At 54.1% G+C, this 27281-nt stretch overlaps 1 protein-coding gene and 2 long non-coding RNA genes across 3 annotated transcripts; 1 reads left to right on the top strand and 2 right to left on the bottom strand.

Annotated features, from left to right (window-relative positions):
* Positions 1 to 3888: 3888 nt before the first annotated feature.
* Positions 3889 to 6041, bottom strand: LOC111095513. The gene is made up of 3 exons (XR_005358041.1): positions 5752 to 6041; positions 4948 to 5093; positions 3889 to 4136 (listed from the first exon to the last, which is right to left on the bottom strand). It is a non-coding gene; the product is annotated as an uncharacterized LOC111095513 (long non-coding RNA).
* MAT1A (methionine adenosyltransferase 1A) lies at positions 5632 to 22378 on the top strand. Its single transcript, XM_038534474.1, has 10 exons — positions 5632 to 5899; positions 5983 to 6331; positions 9798 to 9875; positions 10651 to 10773; positions 13109 to 13221; positions 13483 to 13626; positions 17793 to 18011; positions 19020 to 19202; positions 19452 to 19585; positions 20532 to 22378. The coding sequence occupies exons 2-10, from the start codon at positions 6238 to 6240 to the stop codon at positions 20632 to 20634; spliced, it is 1191 nt and encodes a 396-aa protein (XP_038390402.1). The 5' UTR covers positions 5632 to 5899; positions 5983 to 6237; the 3' UTR covers positions 20635 to 22378.
* LOC119874249 lies at positions 10524 to 17029 on the bottom strand. The gene is made up of 3 exons (XR_005358042.1): positions 16693 to 17029; positions 16195 to 16348; positions 10524 to 11168 (listed from the first exon to the last, which is right to left on the bottom strand). It is a non-coding gene; the product is annotated as an uncharacterized LOC119874249 (long non-coding RNA).
* Positions 22379 to 27281: the final 4903 nt, after the last annotated feature.

Below are 27281 nucleotides of genomic sequence, written 5' to 3'. Positions count from 1 at the left end.
AAAAAAGGCTTGGGCTTCCTCAGGAACTGTTTATATGAGTTTCTTTTTTTCCCTCTGCAAATGGACTATGCTTTTTTTTTTTAAGGATTTTATTTATTCATGAGAGAGGCAGAGACACAGGCAGAAGAGGAAGCAGGCTCCCTGCCAGGAGCCAGATGCAGGACTCTATCCTGGACTCTGGGATCACACCCTGAGCCGAAGGCAGATGCTCAACCCCCGAGCCACCCAGGCGTCCCTATCCTTTTCTGTTTCTTTGCATGCCTTAGTAGGTTTTTGTTTTAAAAAAGACACTTTGAATATTTTAATGTGGAAAACTTAGAAATCATATTTTCCCATTTCCTTGGTATTTATTGTTGCTATTTGTTGTGGGTCATCATTTAATATTTTTCTGAGCTATTTTGTTTTCTATATATTCCATGTGTGGCCAATGAAATGTGTGGCCAATTCCATTAACTTAGTAATTAGCTAGCATTTTGACAAAGTTTTCTTAAACACCTGCAGACAAGAAAAGAAAAAGAAAAAAAACCCCACTCTTTTAGTTTCTGCAGAATGCCTCTGTGTTATGGCACTCTTCGTGCTTAGCTGAGCCATCTATAACTCTGCCTTTCCCTTCACTTCTTGTTTGCAGGAACCTGAGACTCAGCCATACGTCTTCTCAGGCCTTTCCTGAGCATCTGTCCAGCCCTGGTCATGTGCTTGGTCTTCTTAATTCCTTGGTATACTTGGTAGCTTTTAAAAAAAATCTCATATTCCCCCATGTATCTCTTTCCGAACCTCTTTCTTTCCAGGCTTTTTGGTTTTTTATTGCTTGTCCCATGTATTGTCCTTTACCTTAGTCTGCTGTGACCAACACATTTGCCTTGAAATGTTTTTTTTAAATATTTTATTTGCTTATTTTAGGGAGAGAGAGAGAGAAAGAAAGAAAGAGCATGACTTGGGAGGGGGAGAGGGAGAGGGAGACAGAGAGGGAAATAAGCTCAGCAGACTCCATGCTGAGTGCAGAGCCCAACATGGGGTTTGTCATGGGGCTGGATCTCACGACCCTGAGATCAGGACCTTAGCCAAAACCAAGAATCAGATGCTTAACTAACTCAGCCACCTGGGTGCCCCATGCCTTGAAATGCTTTTCGCAAATGGCAACTGGGAACCTGCCCCAGCTCTGGGAATGCTGAGTCTGGCAAAACAAAAGCCATCCCTTACACCATCCTTCAGGGAGCTGCTAGACTGGTAAACAAGCAAACAAACAAATACAACCTCAGTTATTTGAGAATAAGGTTTTTTTTGTTTGCTCTTCACTAGCAACCTGCATTGGGAACATGAGCTACTATTTTCATGTACACCATTGGTCTGGAGAGTGTGGAATGAGGTGGGCAATTTAAAATGTAAAGCATTCTCTGACTGCAGTGTGACAGCAATAAGTCTCAGTAATTGCGACAGCCTCTTTCTTTATTAAGCTTCCTATAAATTCTTGACTAGATTCCAGAGTGTTACAAAAGTTGATTCAAAAGATTTTTTTTCCAGGTTATTAGTTGATTTTTGTGGCTGGATAGAAGCTTTGAGTTTTCTAGTCCACCATTTTCAGTGATCTCATTTCCTACTTTTTTCCTTTTTGAATCTTATAATGGATCTTTATATATTCCCAAAAAGTATGTGTTACAAATCTTATTTTATTTTTATTAAAAAGGGATTGTAGGTTATCTTTTGGCCCCCTTTTCACCGAATACTGTTTAAATTCATCCATATTTGTGTGTGTGATGTTGTGGTTAATGTTTTGACTGCTGAATGGTATTCCAGCGTAGGAGTATTTTCAGGAGATTGTTTAGCTCTTACTGTGTAAATATTTTGTTTGCACGCCTTAATTGAGATGAGGTAGTGTAGGAGATGGCTTGTTTTTCCAGGTACCAACTAGCAGGCCATTTTAAGGCACCTAGTATGTGCAGCATGGTACTGGGCTCTGAAGGGTATGTTGGCATGGGAGGGTAGGCCCAGCTGGTGCCTAATTCAAATGTGAGATAAGAAAGGTGGGTACAGAGGTGACTATTTGTGAACACAAAGATGGAAGGAGAGAATTCCAAGGCACCACTGACAAGCTTTGCGGGAAATTAGAGATAGATGGTAAAGGATCAGAAATTGAAACAACCTCTCAGGATCTCAAGTCTCAGAAGCTGGGGTATATGTGTTTGGGGGAAAGGATGATTCTGGGAAGGAAAGCAATGGAGTTTTGGAAAACAACAATGCACAGCAGGATTTACATCGTATGAATGTTTCAGGCTACGTTGTTCTTCAGGTTACTCCTGGATCAAGGTGGAAGTTTTACCTCTTCTCTCTGATTTTGGAATGCTTTTCCTCTAGAGTCTAGCTTGCCTTTTCCTGTCAGGTGGAAACCTTCATTTGCCTCTCTGCGTGGCTCCTTGCCGCCCTGAGTCCCAGCTCCTGGCTCGCCTGCTTGCCCAGCCCTCCCCACTCCCTGCCCAGGTACCCTGCGCCTCCCAGGTGAAGTTGGGGCAATGCTCCTCTGCACCAGCTCCAAGTCACACCATGTGGCTTCTTGGCTGGTAAAGCCCCCATGGCCTTACCATCTCCTGCTGCCTTTAAAATGCTGGAATTCCTCTGGGGTCCAGCTCAGGTTCTGCTTTCTCCCGTGAAATCTTTCCGCATCCCTTTCTTCCTTTCCAGAACAGCTGTCATATCTGGAGAACTTATTGGGATTTTGTACTCAACCAAAGTCACATATTGTTGAAATGACCTAAAATCTTTAAAAAATGTATAACCTGAATCTATTTATCTTTCTTCCATAAATAAACTATTCATATTCTAGGATAATATCTGAGGGAAGAGTTTGTGCTTAAATTATTGAGGGCAAAAGCAGTAATCCTGTTGAAAATACTCCATGTGGTTACTCTGCCATTTAAGTTAAGGGAGTTAAGGTTTAGAAATGTTTGCACTTAAACAGCATTTATGAAGTGAATGTGTACTCGACTTGTGTATCAAGAGTTTGAGGTCGTCAAAACTGCCCCCTCTCTGTTGCCTGAGGCATAGCTGTCCGGCAGGGCAGTTGCCGGAGCTGGCCAAGGGCACTATCCAGCCAGGTGCTCGCCACTAGGTCTCTGGGGTCAGGTGCCCTCAAAGCCCCATCATGAAACTGGTCACTGTGGCTTACACATGCTGCTCATTGGAAACATAGCCTTTTGCTTGGTATTTTGCATTCATCTGGTATTTTAAACCAAAGCCAAGTTTCTTCAGAGGCTTGTCAGCAAAGCTTCAGAGTTGAATGTTGCTGCATGGCAGTGAAATCAACTGTGGGCCTTGGACACATCGAATTGGACTTATGTAATCAGTGGGGCTGGGGGGACATTAGGACAATTCATGCGTAAAGCACAGTGTGTGCGTAAGGCAGGGTTTGGTTTTTTTTTTCTTAAATTTTATTTATTTATTTGAGAGAGAGAGAGATAGAGAATGAGCAGTGGGGGGGGGGGCAAAGAGAGAGAGAGACATGCAGACGCCCCGCTGAGCAGGAAGCCTGATGTGGGGCTCGATCCCAGGACCCTGAGATCACGACCTGAGCCTAAGGCCGACACCCAACAGACTGAGCCACCCAGGCACCCCATAAGGCAGGTTTTAGTTTGAGTTTATGAAGGCAAATTAGAGATACAAAGTCCCTGTTGGTTCAGTTTTCTGAGTAATTACATCTTTGCCAAAGTCAGCCAGTCCTCTCCGAAGGGGGTACAGGGAAGCCACTGTTTTAGCTCTCGGTGCAAATGCAATTTCTTTTATCTAACTGGTTAACATTCGCTACCCGAGGGGAATCTTTTGACTCATTCAGCATTCCTACGGCCTTGCATTTTATCTTTTTACATAAGAAAATCGTCTTTTATGTACACGGAAGGTGCTTAGGTAAAATTTTATTAAAACCTTATTGCGCATCCCCAGTGCTCCATCCTCATCCCACCTGAATGACCACGTCTGTTGCTCACAGTGATGCTGTGGGGTGGGCAATCGTTTAGCCTGCTTTACAGATGAGGAAGCAGGAGCCAAGCCATTAGGAAGCCTGCCCCAAGGTGGGTTCGCTCGGGGGAACCAGAGGGCCGTGCTCCCACGTGCTGCACTTCTGTGTGCTGCCAGTTGACATCTATCTACTGAAAGAATAAAAGGTGGCCTAGATTTAGTGGGGATGTCCTCTGAGACCCACACGTAAGGGTACTGAGCTTGGAGCTTCCAGATCCTTCCCTCGCTCTGAATTTGTGTCCAGACTGCAGAAGCCTCCTGCTTGTTTCTGAAAGCACCACTCCTCTGCCTAGGACATGGCCCTCCAACCCCGCGCTTCCAGTCATTCTGGAATTCAGAGGGCAGTTAGGCAGCTCTGCTCTCTGACTTCTTGCCAGCTCTAGGACCTTGGTGAGCACCGGCTACTTGGGCTCCGTCCTGCTCTTGAAGCCGAGTTAGAACATAATGGCTCCAGTTCTAGCCACAAGCCTAACCTAGGTCTACAGTTCACATTAAACATTAGCTCGCATTGCCTCCGGGTTGGAAACCAGTGTACCCAGAAGAAATTTACAAAGAGACAGATGTTGAAATATTCTGTGTGCTGTGTGCGGACAAGGACAAGGCTATGTTGTCTAAAGTCCCTATTCGATCCTCATTTTTTTCCATCCCGTCCCAGTGGCCTTTTCCTCTCTGGCCCTTCAGTAACCTTATGCCCGAGCATTCCAGCTCCCTCTTTCTTAAATGCCTCTGATGAAATATGTATACGTAAAGTCTCTGACTTCATCCCCGAAGAGGTCGCTTTAAATGTGGTTTCATTCCCTGGAGGGATGGTGCCGCTGCTGACGACCAGTTGGCAAAACTCAAGATTCGGGGCACCAGAAAAAAATGCTTTTAGATGCTCATATGCCGAGTCCAGAGGGGATTTGGTCAGCAGAATTGTTAACTGGGGCCACCGCATCCTACCTTTTGCTTCCCACAGTCGAGTATTTGGTGCACGCGCTTCTTCTGGATGCTTGTGTTCTATTGCTTTCTAGTGGGAACGGGTTTCTCCACCCCTTCTCACTGTCTGTGATCTCGGTTCTCTACCGTTCCACTGCCTGCGGGTGCAGCTAGGTCAGAGAGTGGGAGAGAATGAAGAGAGAGAGGGATGCTGTCGTTTATTGTATGCATTGATTTAGGACGTAAGCCTGTCCACTTTTTTCTTGGTCAAAGCAAAAAAAAAAAAAAAAAATGCAGGAGTCACGTGAGCAGGGTGTTGATCAAGCATACAGGACTGAAAAGGTAGATGTCTAATTTATCATATGGAAGCTTTGGGAAACGGGACTCTGATCATTTCCCTGTAATGAATCCGTCTCTCAAGAGACCTTTTGCCCCAAAAAGCGTTGTCTTCTGTAACCTGTCCAGATGCATTTTAGCATCTTGCTTGTCGATGTGACTGCCAGTGTCTTAGAGACATTGACAGTTTAGGTGATTTCTATTAGCAGAAAAATATGGGCTGAATCGCTTTTCTTCTTAATGAATGTGTTGTGTAACATCCAGGCTGACTCAGAATACAGGTGCATGCTTTAGCTCTGAGAAGGGAAAAGAAGGGGGAGAGCCCAAGCCCGACAAGGTGTGGGGAGCGGGGGGGAAGGGCAGCACCCACCAGCCCAGACCACCCTGTGTGGCAGTCTGAGCCTAAACCCTCTCTCTGGGAAAGAGTTCCTTGCTGCCTGTTTGTATCCCTGAGTAACCACAGACCCCCGCCCTCCAACGTGGGATGTTAACCTTGGAGCAACATGGAGATTAGCTGCAGAGCTGAAGCAGAGTCCCAAAGGGAGCTTGAGTTTTGCGGAGTCTATGCAGCCCTCTTTACCATGCATTGACCGGACACGAGGGCTCGGGACGTCCGAGCCGAGGACTGGAATACTTCAAGGTAGGAAGAACCCCCTCCCAGGAAATGGACTCCTCCAATTTTCTCACATGATTATTCAGGCACTTTCACTTTTCCATATATAGGAGTCACTCAGGAGCAAGCGGTGACCAGTCGGAGGGAGTGACACATCCAGACTTAGGCCCTCCCTCCTCACCATCCTCACCTTCCTCTCACGTGCTCGCAGGCGTTCGGCAGGAGGGAGCCCTGTGGCTCTGCCAAAGACGAGCCTGTTGGATTTCTAGAAATAAACAACAGCAACAACAAAGCCACAAAACAAACCTCAGGCAAAGTCACAGCATTGAAATTGTTCCCTTGAAGAGACTGAGAAGCGTGCAAAGATGAATGGCCCGGTGGATGGCTTGTGTGACCACTCTCTGAGCGAAGAAGGCGCGTTCATGTTCACGTCGGAGTCCGTCGGAGAGGGACACCCGGGTAAGTAGGTGACCGTGACCATGGGTGGATGGCAGCCTGTGCCAGGGGAGTCGGTTTACAAGGGGCCTTGGAAACAGTCTGGGTTGGTTTCTATGCAGGACATCTAGGTGCACCCTACGAGGCACTTCTTTAATTCTATTAATTGGTAGTCTTGTAGGACAGTCACTGAGTATGAAATGAGAAGTTGTCAGGTAAGGAGGCCGTGCGGGCTGGTGCTGCTGCCTGCCTCCAGCATCTCAGCACGATGAGGCTACAGCAGAGAACACACAGTGGGTTGACTGAACGTATTATACATTGGACACGTATCATCAGATAATCAATTTGATGTATATATATATATTTTTTTTTTTTTTGGAGGGGGAGATAAAGCTTTATTATCAATGAGTGACTTAAGTCAACAGAGAATGTTGGACAAGCCCCAGTCACTAAGTTTTGCACGTAAGGCCTGTGTAGTCTAGACATGAACAGCACATTCCAGTAGCCTCTGAGAGATAGCTCACCAGGTCCTGAGGACCTCAGGTATGTTACCCGAGACAAGTACAGGTGACCTCCTGGAGAAGAAGAACATCCGAGCAGGTTTTGGTGATGTGGGGACATGAGCGAGGCTCGCACGTGTGCCAGTGAGGACAATGATCAGAGCCTCAGGTCAGTGGTTCTCAGACCTCGGGGAACATCCCCACCACCCAGCGGGCTTGCTAACGCAGAGTGCTGCGCCTCCCCTGGAGTCTCTGATTTAGCAGGTCCTGGGTGAGGCTCAAGGTTTGCATCTTTAATAGGCTTTCAGGCGATGCTGCTGCTGCTGTGGGAACCACACCCTGGGAAGCACTGTCCTAGAAGGATCCTGGGGGCTAGATACACTGATTTATGTCTTTTAAGCACTTCTTCAAAATTCATCTGAGTATTTGAAGTTTTGGTAACTTACCACCAAGGCTACCTTTTCTTCGTCTTCTTCAACCATGTACTTTCCTGCCTTGTAACTCAGCTTTCGACATCTCGCACTGCTCTTTCCATATGCTTTAACCAGTGGTTCTCAACAGGGGGCTGTTTTGCTCCCCTAAGGGCATTCCGTATTGTTGGAAAACATTTTGGTTGTCGCAGTAACTCTGCCTGCCATGAGGGGTTGGGGTGCTGCCGCATTTAATGAACAGCAGCCAGGTGTGCTTCTAAACATCCTGAATGCACAAGACCCTCCCCCCACAACAAAGAATTTTCCAGCCCCAAATGTCAATAGTATCGCTGTTGAGAAACCTTGGCTTAAATTGAGTTTTGTATGTGACTTAGCTCATTTCAAAGCAAATAGCCTCTTTCACTGTGCACAACTTTATGTGGTCTCTAGGTTTACCACTCTCGTAACTTTGGACTCATTGCCATGTCTCACACATGAAGACTATACATGGGTTAGGAGAAAGATTTGTTCCACCTGGAGGATGTGGCTGCTCGGATGCACAGTGGCCAGCGGTCTCCTCGTACCCCTAGCAGTGTGCTCCATGGATGGAGAAGATAAATTCTAGCCACCAGTTGGCTGTTTTGTCTACTAAATGATAGCCTTTCAATTTGTCCGACTCTCCTTTCACTTGCCGCAGTCGATTAAGTGTCCATGTAAGTCAGCTTCCCCTAAGGCTTGGTGCTGTCTTGCTTACTGTTCCAGTGCTGACTACATCTCCACCAGGAGAATTATATAGATGCTCTTTTGGCTTCTCAGAAAACCAGCTATTGGCTATCTTAAAGCTACTGAATGATATTGATAGAAATTCTGAAAGCCTAAAGACACAGTTCAGAAAGGGCCTCCTTAGGCATTTCTTTAGTCTGTGGAGCTATCTTAGCACTCTGGCTTGGCTCCAGCTTTATGCCTAATACCCCTTATCCCACCTTCCCATGTGGACTGGGGACGTGTGACCCGCGTCCTTGAAACAAGCAGACTCATTCGTGGTCGGCCCTAGGAGTCCTGATGGGTAAGCCTAAAGTGGATATTTTAGCAGCAGACCTTCCTTGGTAGAAAGTGCAGAGGCAGTGGCCTCAGACAACCTAGCTTTACACTCAGGATCTGCCACTGGTGATGGGTTGAATAGAAAGAAAGCCTCAAGGTTTAGTAGCAGTTTCTGGAGGAGAGTTTAGAGAATTCCCCTTGAACGGCAGATTAATATTTTAAGTTACATTGATGTTTAGCATTTTAAATGATGCACTTATGAGAGCAGAACCACTTGGTTCTGGATCTGGAATCTTAATTTAAAAACTGAAAAACAAAAAACAGAAGGACATGAGGAAACTCTGGGAGGTGACGGATATGTTTATTACCTTGTTTATTGTAACATAACAAAAGTGTATTCACGTGTTCAAACCCCCCGAATTGTTTAATTTTGTGCAGACTTTTTTTGTACACCAATTATACCTCAATAAAGCCGGGGGGGAAATGTATTAATCTGTTAAGAACAGGGTGCCTGGGTGGCTCAGCGGTTGAGCGTCTGCTTTCGGCTCAGGAAGTGATCCTGGGGTCCTGGTATCGAATCCCACATTGGGCTCCCTGCAGGGAACCTGCTTCTCCCTCTACTTGTGTCTCTGCCTCTGTGTCTCTCATGAATAAATAGATAAAATCTTAAAAAAAAAAAACTGTTAAGAGCAAACCCCATGGGGATTTTGAACATTAAATGAGATGCAATATATGTAAATAGATGTCGCTTTTACTTCTGAGTCTGGGAACATTGACAGTTTGCACAACCCCAAGGCCAGAGTGGATTTTTCCATAGTGCCATGGCAGGGTCTGCAAACTCAACCTTAAGACGAGTAGTGGAACAATAAGATTGAAGCCCAGTTCCTGTTGAGCTGTCGTAAGTCCCACCTTGACAGAGATCTAACCCAGCTCTTAGGACATCTAGCCTACGGGAGGCGGTGTGACCATGGGGGTGACCTGAGAGCTGCTTAGGGAAGGATTCTATAGAACAGCAGTGGTGTGTGGAAGCTCTCTTCTAGAATTCCTACAGGTGGGGTGGTGGATCTGGGCCTGGCGCCGTATACACAGTCCATCGCAGCAACGCATCTGTTTGCTCCATCTGATTTTCACATGTTGGCACCTCATCTTACTGATGTTATTAGCCAATTTAGGTTCTATTTCTAGGAGTTTTCTAGACTTTAGACTTAAAGGGAATATCTTGAGGAATGACAGACTTTTTAATAGGAGGATGTGTGTGTGTGTGTGTGTGTGTGTGTGTGTATGAATTGCTTTAGTCTCTTAGGACTTATTTTGGAATGTATTTCTTTTTTTAGGGAACTCTATGAGTTTATATAATAGAAATCACCCACAATTAGGCGGGGATGGGAAGAAATAAAAAAATTTTCAAAAAGCTCCTAATTTTTGTATTAGAAAACTATATTTGATATGTAAACCTACCAAAATATCTGATTATTTTACCATTTCAGCTGGCTATACCTAGTACTTCTGTGATTCATACACATATTCATTCTTGTCCAGATAAGATCTGCGACCAGATCAGTGATGCGGTGCTGGATGCCCACCTGAAGCAGGACCCCAATGCCAAGGTGGCCTGTGGTAAGAATCACCCGCTCCCTCCCTGCTTATGACCTCAGTGGGCTGAGCTTGAGGCCTTTGCCTGTGCCAGGGAACTTGGCATGGCAGAGAGTCAGGGGCCCAGCGCCTGGAGGGCCCCCGAAGGTACTATCCGTGCCGCTCAACCAGGGCCTTGGCCAAGGTCACGGGGCAGGGGTGCCCCACGTGGAGACCAGCACCCCCGTCCTCATTCAGTGCCACACAGACTGTTCCCTCCTTCTCCAGTGCCACCCCAGCCCCTGCGTTGGGCGCTGTGGGGACCCGGGCCCTCTGAGGGTGGACCACACCTGGTGTCCTTGTGGATAGCCAGTGAGAAGGTTGGCCCGCCTCCATCTCAGGATCTCAGCCTGGCCTGGAGCCTTAGCATTGAGGGGCAGGAGAGGTGTCCTGGATGCAGGTGCGCGTCGACCGTACTCTTTAGGATAGCCCAACGCCTCACACGGATCCACGCAGCAGTCCAGTGGGACTATTGTCCCCAGGGAGCAGCTGGGGAAGCTGATTGAGAGGTGAAATAGGTGGTTCAAGAAGACACAAGCAGGGGCCCTCGCTGCAAGGGAGGTGTGACCTATCCTGTCCAAAGTGTAGCTCCCCAGGCAGCATTCACGCATGCTCGGCACAACTGCTGGGCTTTAGTCTGTTTGTTAGCATTATTCTTTTATTTCTGGAACCCGGGCTTGGGAAGACTCTGGGCGGGAGGCCTTGGAGTGGGGCTCCCCCGCACAGGCTCACAGCCGCTGACATCCCCCCTCCCTCACAGAGACAGTGTGCAAGACGGGCATGGTGCTGCTCTGCGGCGAGATCACGTCCACGGCCACGGTGGACTACCAGCGGGTGGTCAGAGGCGCCATCAGGCACATTGGCTACGACGACTCTGCCAAGGGTGAGGCGGGGCCTCAGGCCAGAGCCCCCTGCAAGTGTGAACACCGCCGGGGTGGGGGGGCCATCGCTGGGCCCGCCTGGCCGGCTCGGGGGCGAAGTCTCCAGTGACAGCGTGGTGGTGCAGGTGACAGCGCCCAGCTGAACTACCCGTGTCACCCTGGAGCAGGCAAAGGCTTGGGGGGAGAGACGCACCCGGGAAGGGTGTGTTCTCGGCCAGGGGATCTTGCTGTGCTTTGCAGTCGCTTTGCAGTCGCTCGTCTCTCGAGGCCTTCGGCTGTGCTTCCCCCGCAGATGAGGAAATCCAAGCACGGGAATGTCACTAATTTGTGTAAGGTGACAGCCCACGAGTGGCTGCCTGTGTGGACCCCTGTGCCTTCTGCTCCACGCGGCTTCTTGCTATAGACAGAGAAAAAGTCGACTTGGCCCAGAGCTGGTACTCCGGGCAGGTGAAGGAGCCGGGCAGTGCGGGAGCCCGCAGCCCAGGGAAGGGGCACAGGCACCAGCGGGACTGGGGAGGAGCCCCGCGGTTAGGTGGAGGCGACAGCTTTAGGGAACAGAGGGCCCCAAAGCCAGCCCAACGTCTACAGCCAGGCCCAGCCCGGAGCAGCATCGGAGGACAGCCTGCGGGAGTCAGATGCCACGGGCCTGGGTGCGCTGGCACCCCCTCCTGGCTCTGGGGCGCCGTGTGCTGCCGCTTGCGGGTCGGGGTCCCCGGAACGATGCGCTGCACACGTGAGTGACGGCCTCTCGCCCCCGAGGCTCAGACACAGAGGCTCGGTGCCCCTGACTTCTGAGCTGCCCGGAGTCCTCGCTTGAGCACATGAAAGTTTAGGGGGCTCTCGGGAATCAGCGGGAGCAGAGCCAGCGAGCACGGGCTGACTTCCCAGGCGGCACAGCAGGGTGTTCCTAGAGGCCACACGCTGTCCCCGAGCGGCAGCCTCCCGATGTGCTACTGCTCAGGGCCTTCGCCCCGCCGCACGAGGAGGAGCCCATTGCCTACCTACGGGTGGACCTCATTCAAAAGCAAGTCTTGTTCTGCACGAGGCAGAAGGCAGCCTTCCCAGGAGGCCACGTCTCCTAGAGAGAGAGCAGTGAGAGCCCAGCCCTGCTGCTGGCTGCCAAGGACTCCCCAGTTGTGCATTACGCCTTCTGCATCTCTCCTGATCACTCTACGAGGTGCAGTAGGAGGTGCCCAGCGGGGAGTCGGTGGCACAGTGCAGTGAGGGGAAGGGGGAGGGAAGGTCCGGGGATGTTTAACGAGAGCCGGTGGGATTTGGGTGTGTGTGGAGATGGGGAGTTGGAGGAGGAGCATTCCACCCGGAGGTCCAGGTCCGCCCTGAAGGCTGCACCGCGAGGCTGGAGCAGTTCAGCTGGGAGGGGCTGCGTGGAGCGGAGGGGCCTGGTCCTGCTTCATTTGGCAGCAGGTCCCACGCGAAGCAAGTACGGAACCAGTAGACTGGTTGGGTGGGTGGGCGGGTGGTTTTAGTCAGCTCCTGCTGCGGTAGGGAGAGCAGCCTGGCGAGAGAGTGCGGGTTGCTCAGCTTGTCACTAACACTTGTCCTTGTGGTGGGGCCGCTCTGGGTTGCAGCCCCTCATTCACGCAGCCCCCATGGCCAAGCCCAGCAGGGCCTGAGGACCTCCCGGGAGAGAAGTGTGTGGTATGGGCACCGAGCCCCTTGCAGGGCCTCCTTGGGCGGGGCTACCGCCGGCCAGACCCCTATGGAGGGTTCCTAGCCTGTGGCACCTCGCCTGGGGGGCGGGGGTGCAGCCTCCATCTCCAGGCCTGAACCTGGGTGATGGAGACACAGCTTTTCCATTCTGCTCCAGGCCCTCGTGCATAGCCTGGTATCAGAGGACTCTGGGTCTGGGAGCCCCTCTGGACAGTTGCCGTGTGCTCTCTTAGTTCAGTCTAATTCATACCCGCGTGAGGCATACACCTGGGCTTCTGATCTATAGGGCTAGAAGGTGATTTTCAACCCAGATCTTAGGAGGTGCCTAAGGGGGCAAGACCATGCATCATCCATCCGCTCTTCAGCCAGAGCAGCTGTACCTCTTTATCTGATTATTGTGTTGCAGTTCTGTGTAGGATATATATTTTTGATCTAGGCATAACTTAATATAGTAAAATGCACCATAGAGGATTTTCTTTGGCCAGAGTTCCAGATGATCCTATGGGAAGGATACATGGGCTTCCCCATCCCTGGGCCTCAGCTCTGAGCCCAGACAGACCGTAGCTGGTTAGAGACCACCCCCCAGCTGAGCATCCCACCAGGAAGCTTGCAGACCCCTCTGTCTGACACGGGTCCCCAGTAAGGCCCACATTCCCTCCTGCCTAGGCTTTGACTTCAAGACCTGCAACGTGCTGGTGGCTTTGGAGCAGCAGTCCCCGGATATTGCTCAGTGTGTACATCTGGACAGAAACGAGGAGGATGTTGGGGCCGGAGACCAGGTGAGCAACGTGGAGCAGGGGTGCACGGTGTTGGGGGGTCAAGGTAGTGTTGTCTGTCTCCGCCGTGGCTGGGAGCCCTGGGGAGGAACTAGCCGAGGAGCTGGGGAGCTGGGGAGCACCGGATCGGGCTCACGCCCACGCGGATGCTGCGTGCACCAGGCACCCGATCCGTGCCAGAGCACCAGCCGGGGTTGAGATTTGAAGAACGTTGTCCCGTCGTCTAGAGCGGGCCTTGCTCAGTCGGCCCTCTCCCCCGTCCAGGGTTTGATGTTTGGCTATGCCACCGATGAAACGGAAGAGTGCATGCCCCTCACTATTATCCTGGCTCACAAGCTCAACGCCCGAATGGCAGACCTCAGACGCTCGGGGGTCCTCCCCTGGCTGCGGCCTGACTCCAAAACTCAGGTGAGCCTCCTCCTCTCGCCTCCCGTGGAGCCCCAGACACACACGCCCACACACGTCCGGCACCCACCCGCCCCCAGGTCCTCTTGATCCCTGTCATTATTAAGATCCAAATGCTCGGTCTGGGCACTCAGAGAATTGCTGGTCATGAAAGGAACTATTTGTGTGGAAACTCTTTGGGTCTCGATGTTTGCTCCCCCAGTTTTTTTATTTATGGGAAGTTTGTAATATACAGAAGATTGGAATCAAGAGTTCTAGAAATTTTTTTTTTCTTTTTTTGGCCCTCTTAGCGTATGTGCACTCGGGTCATGTGATTCCCTGGTTCCTGCCACGTAGCGCTTACTCGGTTTCAGGCTTTCGGCCACTGCCCTTCCACCTCCACAGGTCACCACACCTTGAGCACGGTGCTGTCTGCGCCTCGCTGGGGCCCTTTACCCTGGTTTCTCATAAAAAGGCTTTCCCTCTGCTATTTGGGACTGTCCCCCACGGGCCCTGCTCCATGCAGTGGGGAAATCCTCACCCAAGTCCACATTTGAAGGTCGATGCTGATGCAAGTGCTAGCGCACATGGAGGCACCCTGTCCTCGCCCCCTCGCAGCCCTCTTTGACCCTGGTGACCCCGCTGGCCCCTTTCCCGGGGCTCCCCCCCCCACCGGTTCCTCTTCCACCTCCACAGGTCCTTGGCACTTCTTGCACACTCTCTCCCCCTCCACCCGTGCTCACGCACCACTTTCACCTTGTCCCACTCGACGCCCAAAGCTTCCACCTGCTGGTGTCTGAATCAGCAGCTGTGTTTCTCATCCGCCCTGCAAACACATCGTGTGCAGCCTCACCGTCACCTCCTCCTCAGCTCAAGGGAGTGCGACAGACCCCCTCCCCCCCAACAGTGCCCTCTCTGTCTCCACCTTGTCTTGCTGCTCCGGAGCATTCCCTAGAGAACATCTCTTCTGCTCCAGCCCAGTTCCCAGCCCAGGACCAGGATCCACACCGTGGCCTCCCAAGGGCTCTCCCTGCCTGGAAGCTCCACTTAACTCCCTTTGGACTTCTCACTTCCTAATACTTGCTCAGACTCCTCTACACCTTTCTGCTCCCTACAGGGGGAGGCGGGGGTGGGATCGGGGACAAAACCCACCTTCGAATGCTTATTATTCCGGCATTCAAAGCCTTTTAGGATCTCCCGGTTTTACCTGCCTCTACCTCCCCTCCCCTAGTTGTTGCTTAATCTGGCTTATTGCACTCGGGTTCCCCTTGTTTCTTGGAGCTTAGCCCCTGTGCTTCCACCCTTCGCCTCACCCAGAATCTTCTCGGGTTCTTACCTCCCTCCGCCGGTCAGTGGCCAGCGGCGCTCCCACCTCCTGTGGTTTTCCCCAGTGACCACCACCTGACGGGGCCTCTCTGGCCCCCATCCCGTTACCCCAGCTGCACAGAGGTGGGTCCTCAGCCCAGGTGGGAGGCTGCACAGGGCAGAGGCTGAGCCCAGCTGAACATAGGGCAAGGAAGTGCCTTTGTGGCCTAAAGAAAACAAGCCCTTCCCGGTGCTCCCCCCAGGACCTCCCCCCCCTTCCATGGGGAGTGGAATCGGCAGCCCTCCGCAGGTGTTCTTGGAGGGTGCGGGCCAGGGGAGCTAACATACAAAGACCATGGTGGCAGCAAAAGAAAGGAGCACACGGATGCTGGCACGCCCAGCCCCGTCTGGTGCCAGAGTCGTACTGTGATGGGAAGTGAGGTAGAGATTCGAGGAACAGAGAATCCTAGAACAGGAGTGGGAGGAGGTGGAGCCACAGGGCTTTTCCCTTTCCTCCTGCAACTGTGAGGCCCGGAGGCACCCCCGTGGGACCAGCTGAAAGGGGAAAGGCCTGCATCACCTCGCATGGTTGTTGAAGGCTTCCAAGTCCACAGCGGAGATTGGGGGGTGAAGATGTGCTCTTCTAGGGGTTCCCTTCGTGCAGGGCTCCATGGAAACCACTTACTGTGACCTTGGATACCAAAGCCCACCTGGCTGCCCCGCCGCCAGGGGGCCGAGCCCCTGGCCTCACAGAGCCCTGGGTACGGGGCCACCCGAGCCGTGCGAGCGTCCCTGCACGGCTGCCTCACGGTGAGTGGCCCTGTGCCACGACCAGTCTCTAGGCCGGCCCCATAGCCTGTTTGAGAGGAACCTTCATCATCTAACCAGAGTGTTGACTGTGAACAGGATGAGTCTTTCCACCTGAACAAATTCTTGCTGCTGATACGGAGAATCGCGTGGCATACGGGTGGCTATTTTTGTACCTGGTCAGAGTGGTGTTTTCCACGGTGTATTTTTCCCCACATCTTGCTGACACGATGAGATAAGAGGCATACTTGGAACCCTCTGCTCCGCCACAGTTGTGTGCTTCCACGCGCCTGTTGCCCGGGGCCTATGCCCGGCCGAGGGGGACGTCCAGGGAGTGGCAGCGTGGGGGATCCCGGCCCCAGCAGCTCCTCGGGGCACCAGCCTTCGCCTGAGGCCTGATGCTCACACAGCGGGTCCGGCCCCAGAGCCCCCCACCGGGCCTGCCCTCCTGAGAGCCCCCACCCTCCCACCCGGTCGCACCTGTGTGTACATAGCCCAGCATTTAATGTTGCTCTCGGTACACAGATGTCAGTGGGCACCTGCCCCTCGCACCAGGACCGGACATCACCTGGGCAGGGCTCTTTCTCCTCCTCCTCCTGGACTCCACCCTCTTGTTCTTTGAACCAGGCAGGACCTGGAGTAGGAGTTTGAAACAGGCCCAGTGTTTGGTGGATACCTGAGGGGCCTTGGGCACAGTCCCAGGGGGTACCTGTTGCCCTCCGTGCCTCTCAGGGCCCTGGGCTCGGGAGTAGTGCTGTGCCCGCCAGCCAGCGCTGCAAGCAGGGACACGTGGCGTAGCTGCACCTCCACAGGCCCCACACACCACAGGCTCCCTCCCACGCTGCTCTGGTGGGTGCACACTGCCTCGGTGGCACCGGGGCCTGTGGCTCCCACGCGTAGCTCCGGGGCAGAGCCCAGCTCCGTCGACATTGTGCTCCTGACCCAGGTACTTATGGTCAGAAACCTCAGCTCTCCTACCTTTGAGATGGGGCTGGGGACAGCTTCTCCGGGCTTTGGGCATGGCTTCTAGTGCACGGCACTCTGCTTTCCCAGCCTCACCTGCCGTCCTCACCGTCCCCATCCCCCTCGCTCTGCAAGCCTGGCGAGCACAGACTGCGGTCCTTTGTCACCGCTCAGATCCGGCCGCGACGTCGGGCTCTCGGGCTCACTGACGTGTCAGCGTAGCACAGGGTCTGTGCTGCTGTGGGAACGACACCCGATTTGGGATTGGGCAGCACGGGGGATTGGCTCTCCGGCTTTTCACTGACTGCTGTGTGACTTCAGACACGTTGCTCCACTTCTCGTAGCCTGGTTCTCATTCTGTAAAGTGGAGATGAGAATGCCTCTCTCGCTGGGGTGGCTTAACTATGACTTGCTAATGCACAGGATGGGCACAGAATTGACCCCATTGGGTAGAAGTGAGTAGGAGAACTGCCCCTGTGGCTGGACATGCAAGGGTCCGGCAGGCGGGCTCCTTCCCTCCACGTGCCCTCCGCTTTTCAACTTCCCTTAGCTCAGACACCCGGAGGCTGGACATCCAGAGCTTGCGGCTCCCTCAGTTTCAGCCAGCCTGACCTGAGCCCCTCTCACCCTGTCCCTACAGCAGGCAAGTCCCCTGGCCCCATACGCTTCCAGAGCCCCTCCACTGAGGGGCTGGGGCAGGCAGCCTGGCCCACGGACACCTGTGCCCAGGCCGTGGAGGGTCAGGAGAGGGCTTTGGCTAAGGGGACATTCGCTGGCACTCAGAGCCCTCTGAGATAGAAGGGGAGGCATCTAGTTGGGTCACAGATAGAGAGGAAACTCTGTAACCCTGAGTCTCTAAGTGGCACTAATTGTGGTCATGGGTGGGAGCAGCTTACGCCTCATACCCAGTCGTCCCATAACACAGGGCAGTTGCTCCAGGATGAGAATCTGTCAGATTAACTTTCCTGGAGGCCTTTGGAGGACAGGAGGCCCCCCACCCTCGTTTGGCTCCTGGGAGCCCTGCCTGCCTCCCAAGGGTCTGTGTCTGGCAGCGATGTGTCCTCAGCTCAGGGCAGGGCCTTACAGCGTCTCCTCCTGCCCCTGTGACCCAACAGGTGACAGTTCAGTACATACAGGACAATGGCGCAGTCATCCCCGTGCGCATCCACACCATCGTCATCTCCGTGCAGCACAATGAGGACATAAGCCTGGAGGACATGCGCAGGGCCCTGAAGGAGCAGGTGATCAAGGCCGTGGTGCCCGCCAAGTACCTGGACGAAGACACCATTTACCACCTGCAGCCCAGCGGGCGGTTTGTCATCGGAGGTCCCCAGGTGCGCCCTTGCCTCTGAGCAGAGTCCCAATTTGTTCTGTTACTCCCTGAGCAGGAAGGACGAGGTAGCTTGGTGTGGCCCAGCCGTGTGTGGCCCTGGCCCCAGCATGAGGTCAGCTGGCGCCCCGTGGGGCCGGCTGTGTGTGCGTCAGTGCACGAGGAATTTGGGACGCGTCCCCAGGGACTCTCCCACCTTGTGCAGCCTGGCCCTCCCCCAGTCGTCGTAGCCCAAGCTGCTGCCTTGCCCTGCTGAGATGCCAACCCACCGCTACGGAAACTGGCCTTTCCCGGGCGGCACTACGGGGCCCTGGTCGCAGGTTACCTTCAACCCGTGTGAGGGCAGGTGTTTGGATGGGGACCCTCGTGGCCCCCTGTACCTCAGGAGAGAGGACATGGAGGTTGACTGAGCTCCCTCAAGAGGTGCTGACCTCTGCCTGGAGTGCCTCAGCTGGGGAGTCCCCGCAGTGGGTTCCGTGACCAAATGTAGGGCAGAAACACTGGACAAAACACTGTTCCTTGGGGGGTTTCTCAAAGCCCAGATGTGCTGCTAGTGGGATCCGTGGATCTCTAAGCAGCGGGATAGGGTACGTAGTCTTTCCCCGAAGCACTTAACCTGGAGCCCCTGCCCTTTAAACATTGTGATGCAGACGCGTGAGGAAATGGGCACCGCGGCGCCGGTCGGGCGCCACCAGTGCCACCAGCCGGGGCCGCAGCGCAGGGTGTGTCTGTCCCCGTGCAGTTCCCTCCCACAGCTGGATGTCTCCAGCCTGACAGACTCCCCAAGACAAGAGACGGGGGTAGGAGGAGCTGGCCGTGATTCCAGAGAGCCTCCGGCCCATCGTTGGCACCTTCTGACGGGGCGCCGGCAGGTCACACCTGGCTTCTGTCACTGTCAGAGACTGCGCTGGGGTTAGAGCCCAAGGCGCCCAGCTTTGGGGGGACGGTCTCTGCCTCCCACCCACCCTCTGGTTCTCATCCCCTCCCTCCCTTCCCTCGTGTCCCCCTGCAGGGCGATGCGGGCGTCACGGGCCGCAAGATCATCGTGGACACCTACGGCGGCTGGGGGGCGCACGGCGGCGGGGCCTTCTCCGGGAAGGACTACACCAAGGTGGACCGCTCGGCGGCGTACGCTGCGCGCTGGGTGGCCAAGTCCCTGGTGAAGGCAGGGCTCTGCCGGAGAGTGCTCGTGCAGGTGGGTGGGCCCCGCGCTGAGCGCCCCACCTCTGCCCCAGCGAGGGCGCGTGCACCCTGAGAACCTGGGCGGGGGGAGGTCTGCAAGGCGACAGGCTCATGCGGAGAACGCTCCCTCTGAAGGTGGTGAGGGGTTGGAGGCAGACGAGTCGACAAGCAGGTCGGGCGGGTGATGGGTGGCTCCAGCTGCCCCTTCCCGAGGACGTCTGCACCCAGGCTTCTGTCCCCTGACCCTGGTCTCTCCTGGAAGGTTTCCTACGCCATCGGTGTGGCTGAGCCACTGTCCATTTCCATCTTCACCTACGGAACCTCTCAGAAGACAGAGAGAGAGCTGCTAGATGTGGTCAATAAGAACTTTGACCTCCGGCCAGGGGTCATTGTCAGGTAAGAGTGCCACCACTGTCACTGCTGCCCGGCCCTTGCTCCTCCCTCGCCCAGAGCCTCGGCTCCCCTGGAAGGGAAGCAGGGGGAAGGACTTTGAGCCTCCCCGAAGCAAGAGGGCCTGCGGCCCCTGGCCCAGCACAACACACACCCCAAATGCAGGATGTCTGCTTTTCGGGCGGAAGGAGGCTGTGTAAGGTTCCTACTAGCCCAGAGACCCCGACGCCAGTGAGGCCATCCTGGAGCAGGTGGGGGATCTTAGGAAAGTCACCAGAGGGCCGAATGCTGAGAATTGAGCCGGCTGGTCCGGCCCAGCTGCCCTTGCTTCTGATGCCGTATCCCCACTTTCTGGAGCTTGGCGACGCAGTTGGTGTGCTCCAGGCCGGTGGAGTGGATGGAGAGGAGAGGGAGAGGGAGAGGGAGAGGGAGAGGGAGAGGGAGAGGGAGAGGGAGAGGGAGAGGGAGAGGAGAGGGAGAGGGAGAGGGAGAGGGAGAGGGAGAGGGAGAGGGAGAGGGAGAGGGAGAGGGAGAGGAGGGGAGGGGAGGGGAGGGGAGGGGAGGGGAGGGGAGGGGAGGGGAGGGGAGAGGAGAGGAGAGGAGAGGAGAGGAGAGGAGAGGAGAGGAGAGGAGAGGAGAGGAGAGGAGAGGAGAGGAGAGGAGAGGAGAGGAGCCCAGGGAGGCCAGGGCTCAAGGTCTGGGGCCTGGGGTGTGTGTCTGATCGGACTGTCTCCGAGCCTCTGAGCCTGTTTCCTTCGGGCCGGTGGTAGTTCCCGCAGAAGATGTGGTGTGGTGTAGACAGCAAGTTGATGGGAGATCGCTCAGAGTAGTGACACTCCACGTGGACGAAGACCATCACACACTGTTAATTATTCCTGTGCCCAAAATTGAGAAAAACTGTTCCTTTTCCCTTTTCCTTTTAAAATGACCCTTTTCTGTGCTGACTGTGCAGGGATTTGGATTTGAAGAAGCCCATCTATCAGAAGACGGCATGCTATGGCCATTTCGGAAGAAGCGAGTTCCCATGGGAAATTCCCAAGAAGCTTGTGTTCTAGAGCCGGTGGGAGTGGGGCCTGGCCTGCCCCTGAAGGCATCTGGGTGGCCTGGTTCGTCTCCTTTGGGGTCCCGGCTCCCGGCTCTCACACGTCCCAGACTCAGGGCCCCGACTGCCCTCCCAGGGAGTGCCTTCCCCCCATTACCCGGTCCTGGACCAAGCCACACCCCCAGGGTTAGCCCTGCGCTGTCATCATCGCTGTGAAGGGCAGGAGGCTTGCTGGTGCTGGGGGGTCACACCTCAGGAGGGTAGTCACGGTGTTCCCCTGCTTTTCCCTCTGACCAAGGCCATGTTAATTTAGTGGGAAAGCTACCCCTGTTGAGAGTAAACCCCCCTCACTCCCCCCTGACCCCCCCCATCAGCGATCCTGGGTAGTAGCCTCCCAGGCTAGGCATCTGGCCGGGGCAGGAACAGGTGCTGACATCTCCTAAACGTCTGCACATGTGCCAGGGACCCATGAGCTAATTACCGACATCATTTCTTCTTCACTGCAACACGATGAGGTAACACCTTGTGCCCACTTCTATGGGGGGAAACTGAGGCACAGACTGCCTAGGTGACTTTCCCAAGGCCCCACAGCCACACACATCAGGACCTAGGAGCTCTGACTCAGGAACCCCGACATGCCCTGCACCCCCCAGCTCTGTTCCCATCTCATGCCAGACACAGACCTGAGCCATGACAAAGCAGATTTGCAGCGAAGCTGTGTGGCCTCTGCCCTGAAACCCTGTCGTAGCTGTGACTAGGGGATTAACCCCTGGCTCTCGTGGTGAGCCGTGGGCAGTGGTATGTGAAGTCGGGACAGAGAAGTAGCTTGCCCTAGCTCAAGTGGGCAGCCCTAGACAGGGGACCGGGAGCCTGTGTGCTTCAAGTCCTTGTCTCTCTTTGGCCTCGTTGTCTGAATGCTTTCAGAATGCGTGGGTGAGCCCTTCCTCCGCCCCTCCAGAGAGGCCAGTTGTGAGGCAGAGCTGAACCCCCTGGGGTAGACAAGTTGGCTTGGATGTCCTGAGGAAATTCTGGCTTCACCAGATGGCTTCTGGGCCATGGTGCCCAATAGGCCCGCGTGGCCCTCGGTGTGCTGGGGCCTTGGAAGCCACACGCTCACCTGCCCTCCGCCTCCTACCCCTGGCCAGCACCTCCTACCCCACGTCCTCTGCCTGCGCCTCTGACAGGGGCACGTTGGCCTTCTCCCTAGCAGCCTGGGCCACAGGCTCCGGGAGGGGCCTCCACGGGCCCCACGAGAACACTGGAGACTGGGCTTCCTTCCTGGGCGTGTGGTGCCAGTTCTGGCTGGACAGACAGCCCAAGGAGCCTCATCTGGGGAGCAGACAGCCAGCACCTGGGCTCTAGGCCTGACCCGCTTTCTGTCCTGGAAAAGGCAACTCCTCAGGGGAGAAGAAAGAGCCTGGAGCCTCCATCTCAACCTGGAGCTTGTGTCTGCTCTGGAGGCTCTGATGTGTCTGTGGGCTCCGGTCACCCAGCAGGTCTCAAGCTCCTTCCAGGAGAGGGAGGCACAGGTTTGCAGGCGGTGAGTTCCTCTCACTCGGGGCGTGTTAGAAGTCAAAGTTCACAGCTGTGTACTTTCCCCACCCTCTAGAGAAGCAAGATATTTTTTGGGGGGGGGGAGGTCGACACTGTTTATAAGAAACTAGAACCTTTATTTGTTAATAGTTCCTGCTAGGACAGGATAAATAAAGCCGAATAAACAGTCCTTCAGTGAACCAACTGAAGGAACAACTACTCTATGCTTCTTTAAAAGATTTTATTTATTCATGAGAAACCCAGAGAGAGAGGCAGAGACACAGGCAGAGGGAGAACCAGGCTCCCTGTGGGGAGCCCAATGCGGGACTCAAACCCAGGACCCTGGGGTCACGACCTGAGCTGAAGGAGTTGCTCAACCCCTGAGCCCCCCAGGTGCCCCTCTGTGCTTAGCTTTTGTCTGCAAACCTCCAGACACCGCACCTTCGAGGAGCAGCCCCCAGCCCCTAGCGAGGGAACTGTACCCCCTGTACCATGTTCCCCCACCCAGGGCCCCCTGTCCCGGGCTGGAGGGGCTTCTCCAGCATAGTTTAAGGTTTCCTTCCCCACCAGCAACCTCAGTCACCATATTTCCATATTTATTCCCCACCACATTCCCTGGGGTTTCCTGGGCAGAACCTGAGGCCCAGAGGGTGAGGGTGTGACGAGGCACCCGGCTGGCGAGGGGGTCCCCGTCTCCTCATGCTCCGTCACTGCACACTAACCCCCCCACCCCACCGCCGGGGCCTGGTCTGCTCTCCCTGCGAGTTACCTGCAATAAGATCATCGTGAGGGGGGCCCTCGGGTGGTTTTGTCCCGGGGCCGAATCATTGAAGTCAAATGAAGGGAGTGCGCGAGGGTCCGGTCAGAGCCGGGCCTTTAAATGGGTTTAAATGGGCATGTCTCCCCCCACACACTGTGTGAGAATTAACAGGTAGCGTTTTTTATCAGAAGAGTGTGGGGGCCGAAGCCCCCCTGAGAGGCAGTCTCAGAGGCTGGGGGAGCAGGGGTGGGACTTCCTGCACCGGTTCCCACAAGCAGGCCGCGGGGAGAGGGACCTGCTCCCCAGAAACGTCCAGGTCCGGGCCAGGAGGCTGTGCGACAGCGGGCAGCCGAGTCCTCGGAGCGGGGCCAGATGAAGGGGAGAAAGCCAAAGGCCACGGTCCCGTCTGAGACAAAAATCTGTGACTTGAGCAGCCACTACGTGGGCCGTGCAGTGACCTTCTCCTAGAACACAATCCACGTCTTGTAGGAACACAAGACACCCGTGAAACATTGGCGTGCTTCCTGCGAGGGAAGGCGCCGAAGGAATGGGCTTTCTGGGCATCGAAGGCCAAATGTTTAGCAAGCAAGAGGGAGAAGCCACTTGAGAGCCGCGAAGCCCTCGCATGTCAGTGTGTGGAAGTGGTGAAGGACACGGGGCAGGGTGGCCGGGGGTAGGAGGAAAGTCAGGACCGTGGGGTGTCCTTGGAAGCCAAGTGAAGACGGTGTGTCTGAGGCCAGGGAGGACTCCCCCACGTGAAATGGTACCGATGGGTAGATGATGGGAGGCCTCAGGAGTCCGGTGACCAGCGTGTGGAGGTGGGTGGTGGCTGGGAAAAGGAAGGCGAGTCACTAAGATGTGCATACGGCCCCATCCCCCACCCCCCTCAGGAGGCATGTATTGGGGAGGATGAGGAGGAGGAAAGAGCTTGGTCTGAAAGGTGTCTCGGAGTTGGCAGAGGATGGAGGAGTAGGGAAACGAGAATGAGAAAGAATTGGCATCTCAGCAGTGGTTGGTTGGGGGTGAAAGTCTCGGAGAGGGAGATTTATTATTTTTATTTTAAAGATATTATTAGATAGAGGGCAGGAGTGGGGGCGGGAGGGGCAGAGGGAGAGGGAGCCACAGACTCTCCTTGGAGCAGGGAGCCCAATGACTCGGGGCCCGGTCCCAGGACCCTGAGATCATGACCTGAGCCGAAGGCAGAAGCTTCACCCCTGAGCCACCCAGGCACCCCTGGGGTGGGGACTTTTTAAATTTTGTTTTGCGGGTGTGGGGACTTTAGAAGAAACTTTTGCCTGTGACAGTTTCCCCAGAGTACGTGTGACACAGGCACAGCGTGAGCAGCAGTGTGACACAATAGCCAAGATATGGAAACAACCTAAGTGCCCATCAACAGACCAACGGGTAAAGAAGATGTGGTCCAGACAGACAACGGAACGTTACTCAGCCGTGAGGAAGGGCGGCCTACCACGTGCAGCAACTTGCACGAACCTGGAGCGCGTTCGGCTAAAATAGGTAAGTCAAGCAGGGGCGCCCGGGCGGCTCGGTCAGTTAAGCATCCAACTCTTGATTTCGGCTCAGGTCATGACTTCGGGGTCCCGAGATGAGCCCCTGGTCCCTGGGCTGTGAAGTCGTCTGTCTTCTTACCATGATACTTTCATGAGAGAGGTTTTGAAGAAGTTAAGGAAAAAGGACTGTGTGCTGGGTGCAGCTCACGGCAGCCCTTGGTGCAGAAAAATGTGGGTCGATAAACAATTTAGCAGGGAGCAGAAAACAACCCCAGGAAACGGTGGAGTTTGCAACCCAACATCCACATCCAGAAGAGTGTTGGGTGTCCCCGAAAATAAGGAGGTGACATGAGAGCCATCTGACGCGGCTCTCACGAGACAGTAGGAAACTCAGAGGTTGTAAAAGGGAAATAACTCACTAAATCTCATTTCACAAAGACGACACTTCCATGCCGAGGGAGGAAACACAAAGGTCAAGAGATGCGACAAGTGAAAATGTAGCTGCAATTTCAATGGTCATGGAATCAGATCAATAAGAAGCGACAAGACCCCAGTAGTAAATGGACAAATTATAAGGACAGGAGTGGGGATCCCTGGGTGACGCAGCGGTTTAGCGCCTGCCTTTGGCCCGGGGTGCGATCCTGGAGACCTGGGATCGAATCCCACGTCGGGCTCCCGGTGCATGGAGCCTGCTTCTCCCTCTGCCTGTGTCTCTGCCTCTCTCTCTCTCTCTCTGTGTGTCTGTGACTATCATAAATAAATAAAAATTAAAAAAAAAAAAGGACAGGAGTAAACAGATGTAATGAAAGAAATAGGAAAAACCACAAGAAATGAAAGCTGCTCATCTATATGTTTCAAGAAATTAAAAAAAAAACCTTTTTAAAAACCGCAATATTGTATTTTTGGCAAACAGATGGCTGAAAATTAAAATGTTCCTAAAATCCAGAGCTGGCAATGCTGGAAGGAAAGGGGCGTTCCCAAATACAGCGTGACTTTGGTTCTTTGTTCTAAAAATATAAATGTCCTGTGTGCTTGGTTTGGGTCAGGGGTTGCGAATGCTTTGCAGGATAGGGTGGGCCAGGTGGTCGCACCCGGGGCTGAGGAGGGCAGGAGGGTGGGCTGGTGGGCGCTGAATCCAGGTGAGGGTGGGAAGGGGACTCTTGGGGAGAAAGCCCGGCTCTGTTCCTGGCCACCCAAAGAACAGGGCTCCCCTCCTTGCACCAAGGTTGTGGGGGCTACTGTGGGGTGTTGTGGGAGGCCCCACGGGATGGCCTGGGATGCAGGGGCCCAGAAGAGTCCCGCTCTTCCCAAGCCACGGCTGCAACTGCCAAGCCAGTCAGAGCAGCCTGAGAGGACTATGGAGCTGCAGAGGAAGAAGCCAGTTGAGGCCACTTCTGAGGACCACCCCCCGCATTCAGTAAAGGGCAGACCCTGTCCCAGGGCAGGACAGGAACCTCGGACCACGATTCCCCTCCGCTGCGCTGGAGGAAGCACCTGGCCTGTGGCCCATCCAGCGGGGCCTGGTCCTGCGGCTCCAGGAGGGCTCTCCCCAGGGCTGGGAGGATCCTGAGGCCCGGCCTCCCTTCCAGTTATGAACCGTGCTCATTCTCTAGCAGGGGGGCAGCCCTGGGACCCCAGCTCTTCCTAGGCTTCCTAGGAGGAAGAGAGGGGGCCCCAGCCTCTCCCTGAGTCCCCTGGCCCACCCATCCCATCCACGACTCCCAATTGCAACCACGCACCCGCCTCCCTCCTGACAGGTGGTTGATCCGGGTGGGGTGGAGGCCGGTCTATAACTATGATGACCTAAGGCCAAGGGGGCTATTCTATTTTCATCCTTGAGCTGAGGGACCCCTAAGACAGCTGCAGAGGGCTGATCTCGGCCAGGGCTGTCCCCCTAATACTTCCAGGCTGGGCCCCGCCCCAGCGGCACTGTGTTCCCTCCACCTCCTCGCACCCAGCTCCGAGGGGCAGCTCTGAACCTCCTTCCAGAAAGCAAGGGAGGGAGGGACGGAGGGAGGGGAAACCTCACCTCCTCAGCTCTTGGACTTCAGCATCAAAACATTCAGAGTCACTGACTTCCGAGCTATTTCGATTTGTGTTCGATCTCCTTTCCATTTCTCTGCCTTCCTTCTGTTTCATGTCCCGTTCCTAACTTTCCGAGCCGCGTGTTGGTTCCAGTGGCTTCTAGATCCAAACTTCCCTCGAGGAGTCATAAAATCTCCACGTGGTTGGTTGTCCTTCAGCTGTGCCACTTGTTTCTAGTTCCAGCCACAGGCAACGACAATCATCTCTGTCGTTTGTGCTTCTCAAGAAGTGCTGTGTTGAGGTTTCCACCGCAGTCCAAAAAGGGGAACTTGGCTTCCCTGGGCCTGCTGGTACAAACCCCCAATCACCGTGTAATCTCTCACCTGTGTTCAAATGTGCTTTTTTAAAAAAAATTGTCTATAAGATTTTATTTATTTATTTGAGAGAGCAAGCACGCGCGCACGAGTGGGGTGAGCAGCAAAGGGAGACCATCTCAAGCTGACGTCCCCCTCAGCGGGGAACCCAATGTGGGCTACAAGCTACCGCCACGGAGATCACACCCTGAGCTGAAACTAAGCGTCAGACGCTCCACCGACTGAGCCACCCAGACGTCCCAAATGTGTTTTATGAATATTCTATGTTTGTTTTAATTTAAAAAAAACACACTCTTTTTACATAAGTTTTATAAGCTCATATTTTTCTCAGCTCTTACTTTTTCTCTTATAAATAGATTCTGGACAGTATTTTAGTAAATAGTGGTTATTTAAATTATTATATTATCATTTCTAGGAAATACAAGGAGTTAAATTTAATGGATTGACATAATTTGATATT

The sequence above is a fragment of the Canis lupus genome, chromosome 4 (genome assembly GCF_011100685.1).
Source record: "Canis lupus familiaris isolate Mischka breed German Shepherd chromosome 4, alternate assembly UU_Cfam_GSD_1.0, whole genome shotgun sequence".
NCBI classification, from domain to species: Eukaryota; Metazoa; Chordata; class Mammalia; order Carnivora; family Canidae; genus Canis; species Canis lupus.
Note: the sequence above shows the minus strand (reverse complement) of the source record. Positions and strands in the feature narration are given on the sequence as shown.

What these genes read in the sequence shown, in the direction of transcription:
- MAT1A (XM_038534474.1), top strand. Translation starts at nt 6,238, where the DNA reads ATGAATGGCCCGGTGGATGGCTTGTGTGACCACTCTCTGAGCGAAGAA. An exon ending in GGCCTGACTCCAAAACTCAG is followed by an intron (nt 13,627 to 17,792) that starts GTGAGCCTCCTC and finishes GTGACCCAACAG; the next exon opens with GTGACAGTTCAGTACATACA. An exon ending in TTGTCATCGGAGGTCCCCAG is followed by an intron (nt 18,012 to 19,019) that starts GTGCGCCCTTGC and finishes GTCCCCCTGCAG; the next exon opens with GGCGATGCGGGCGTCACGGG.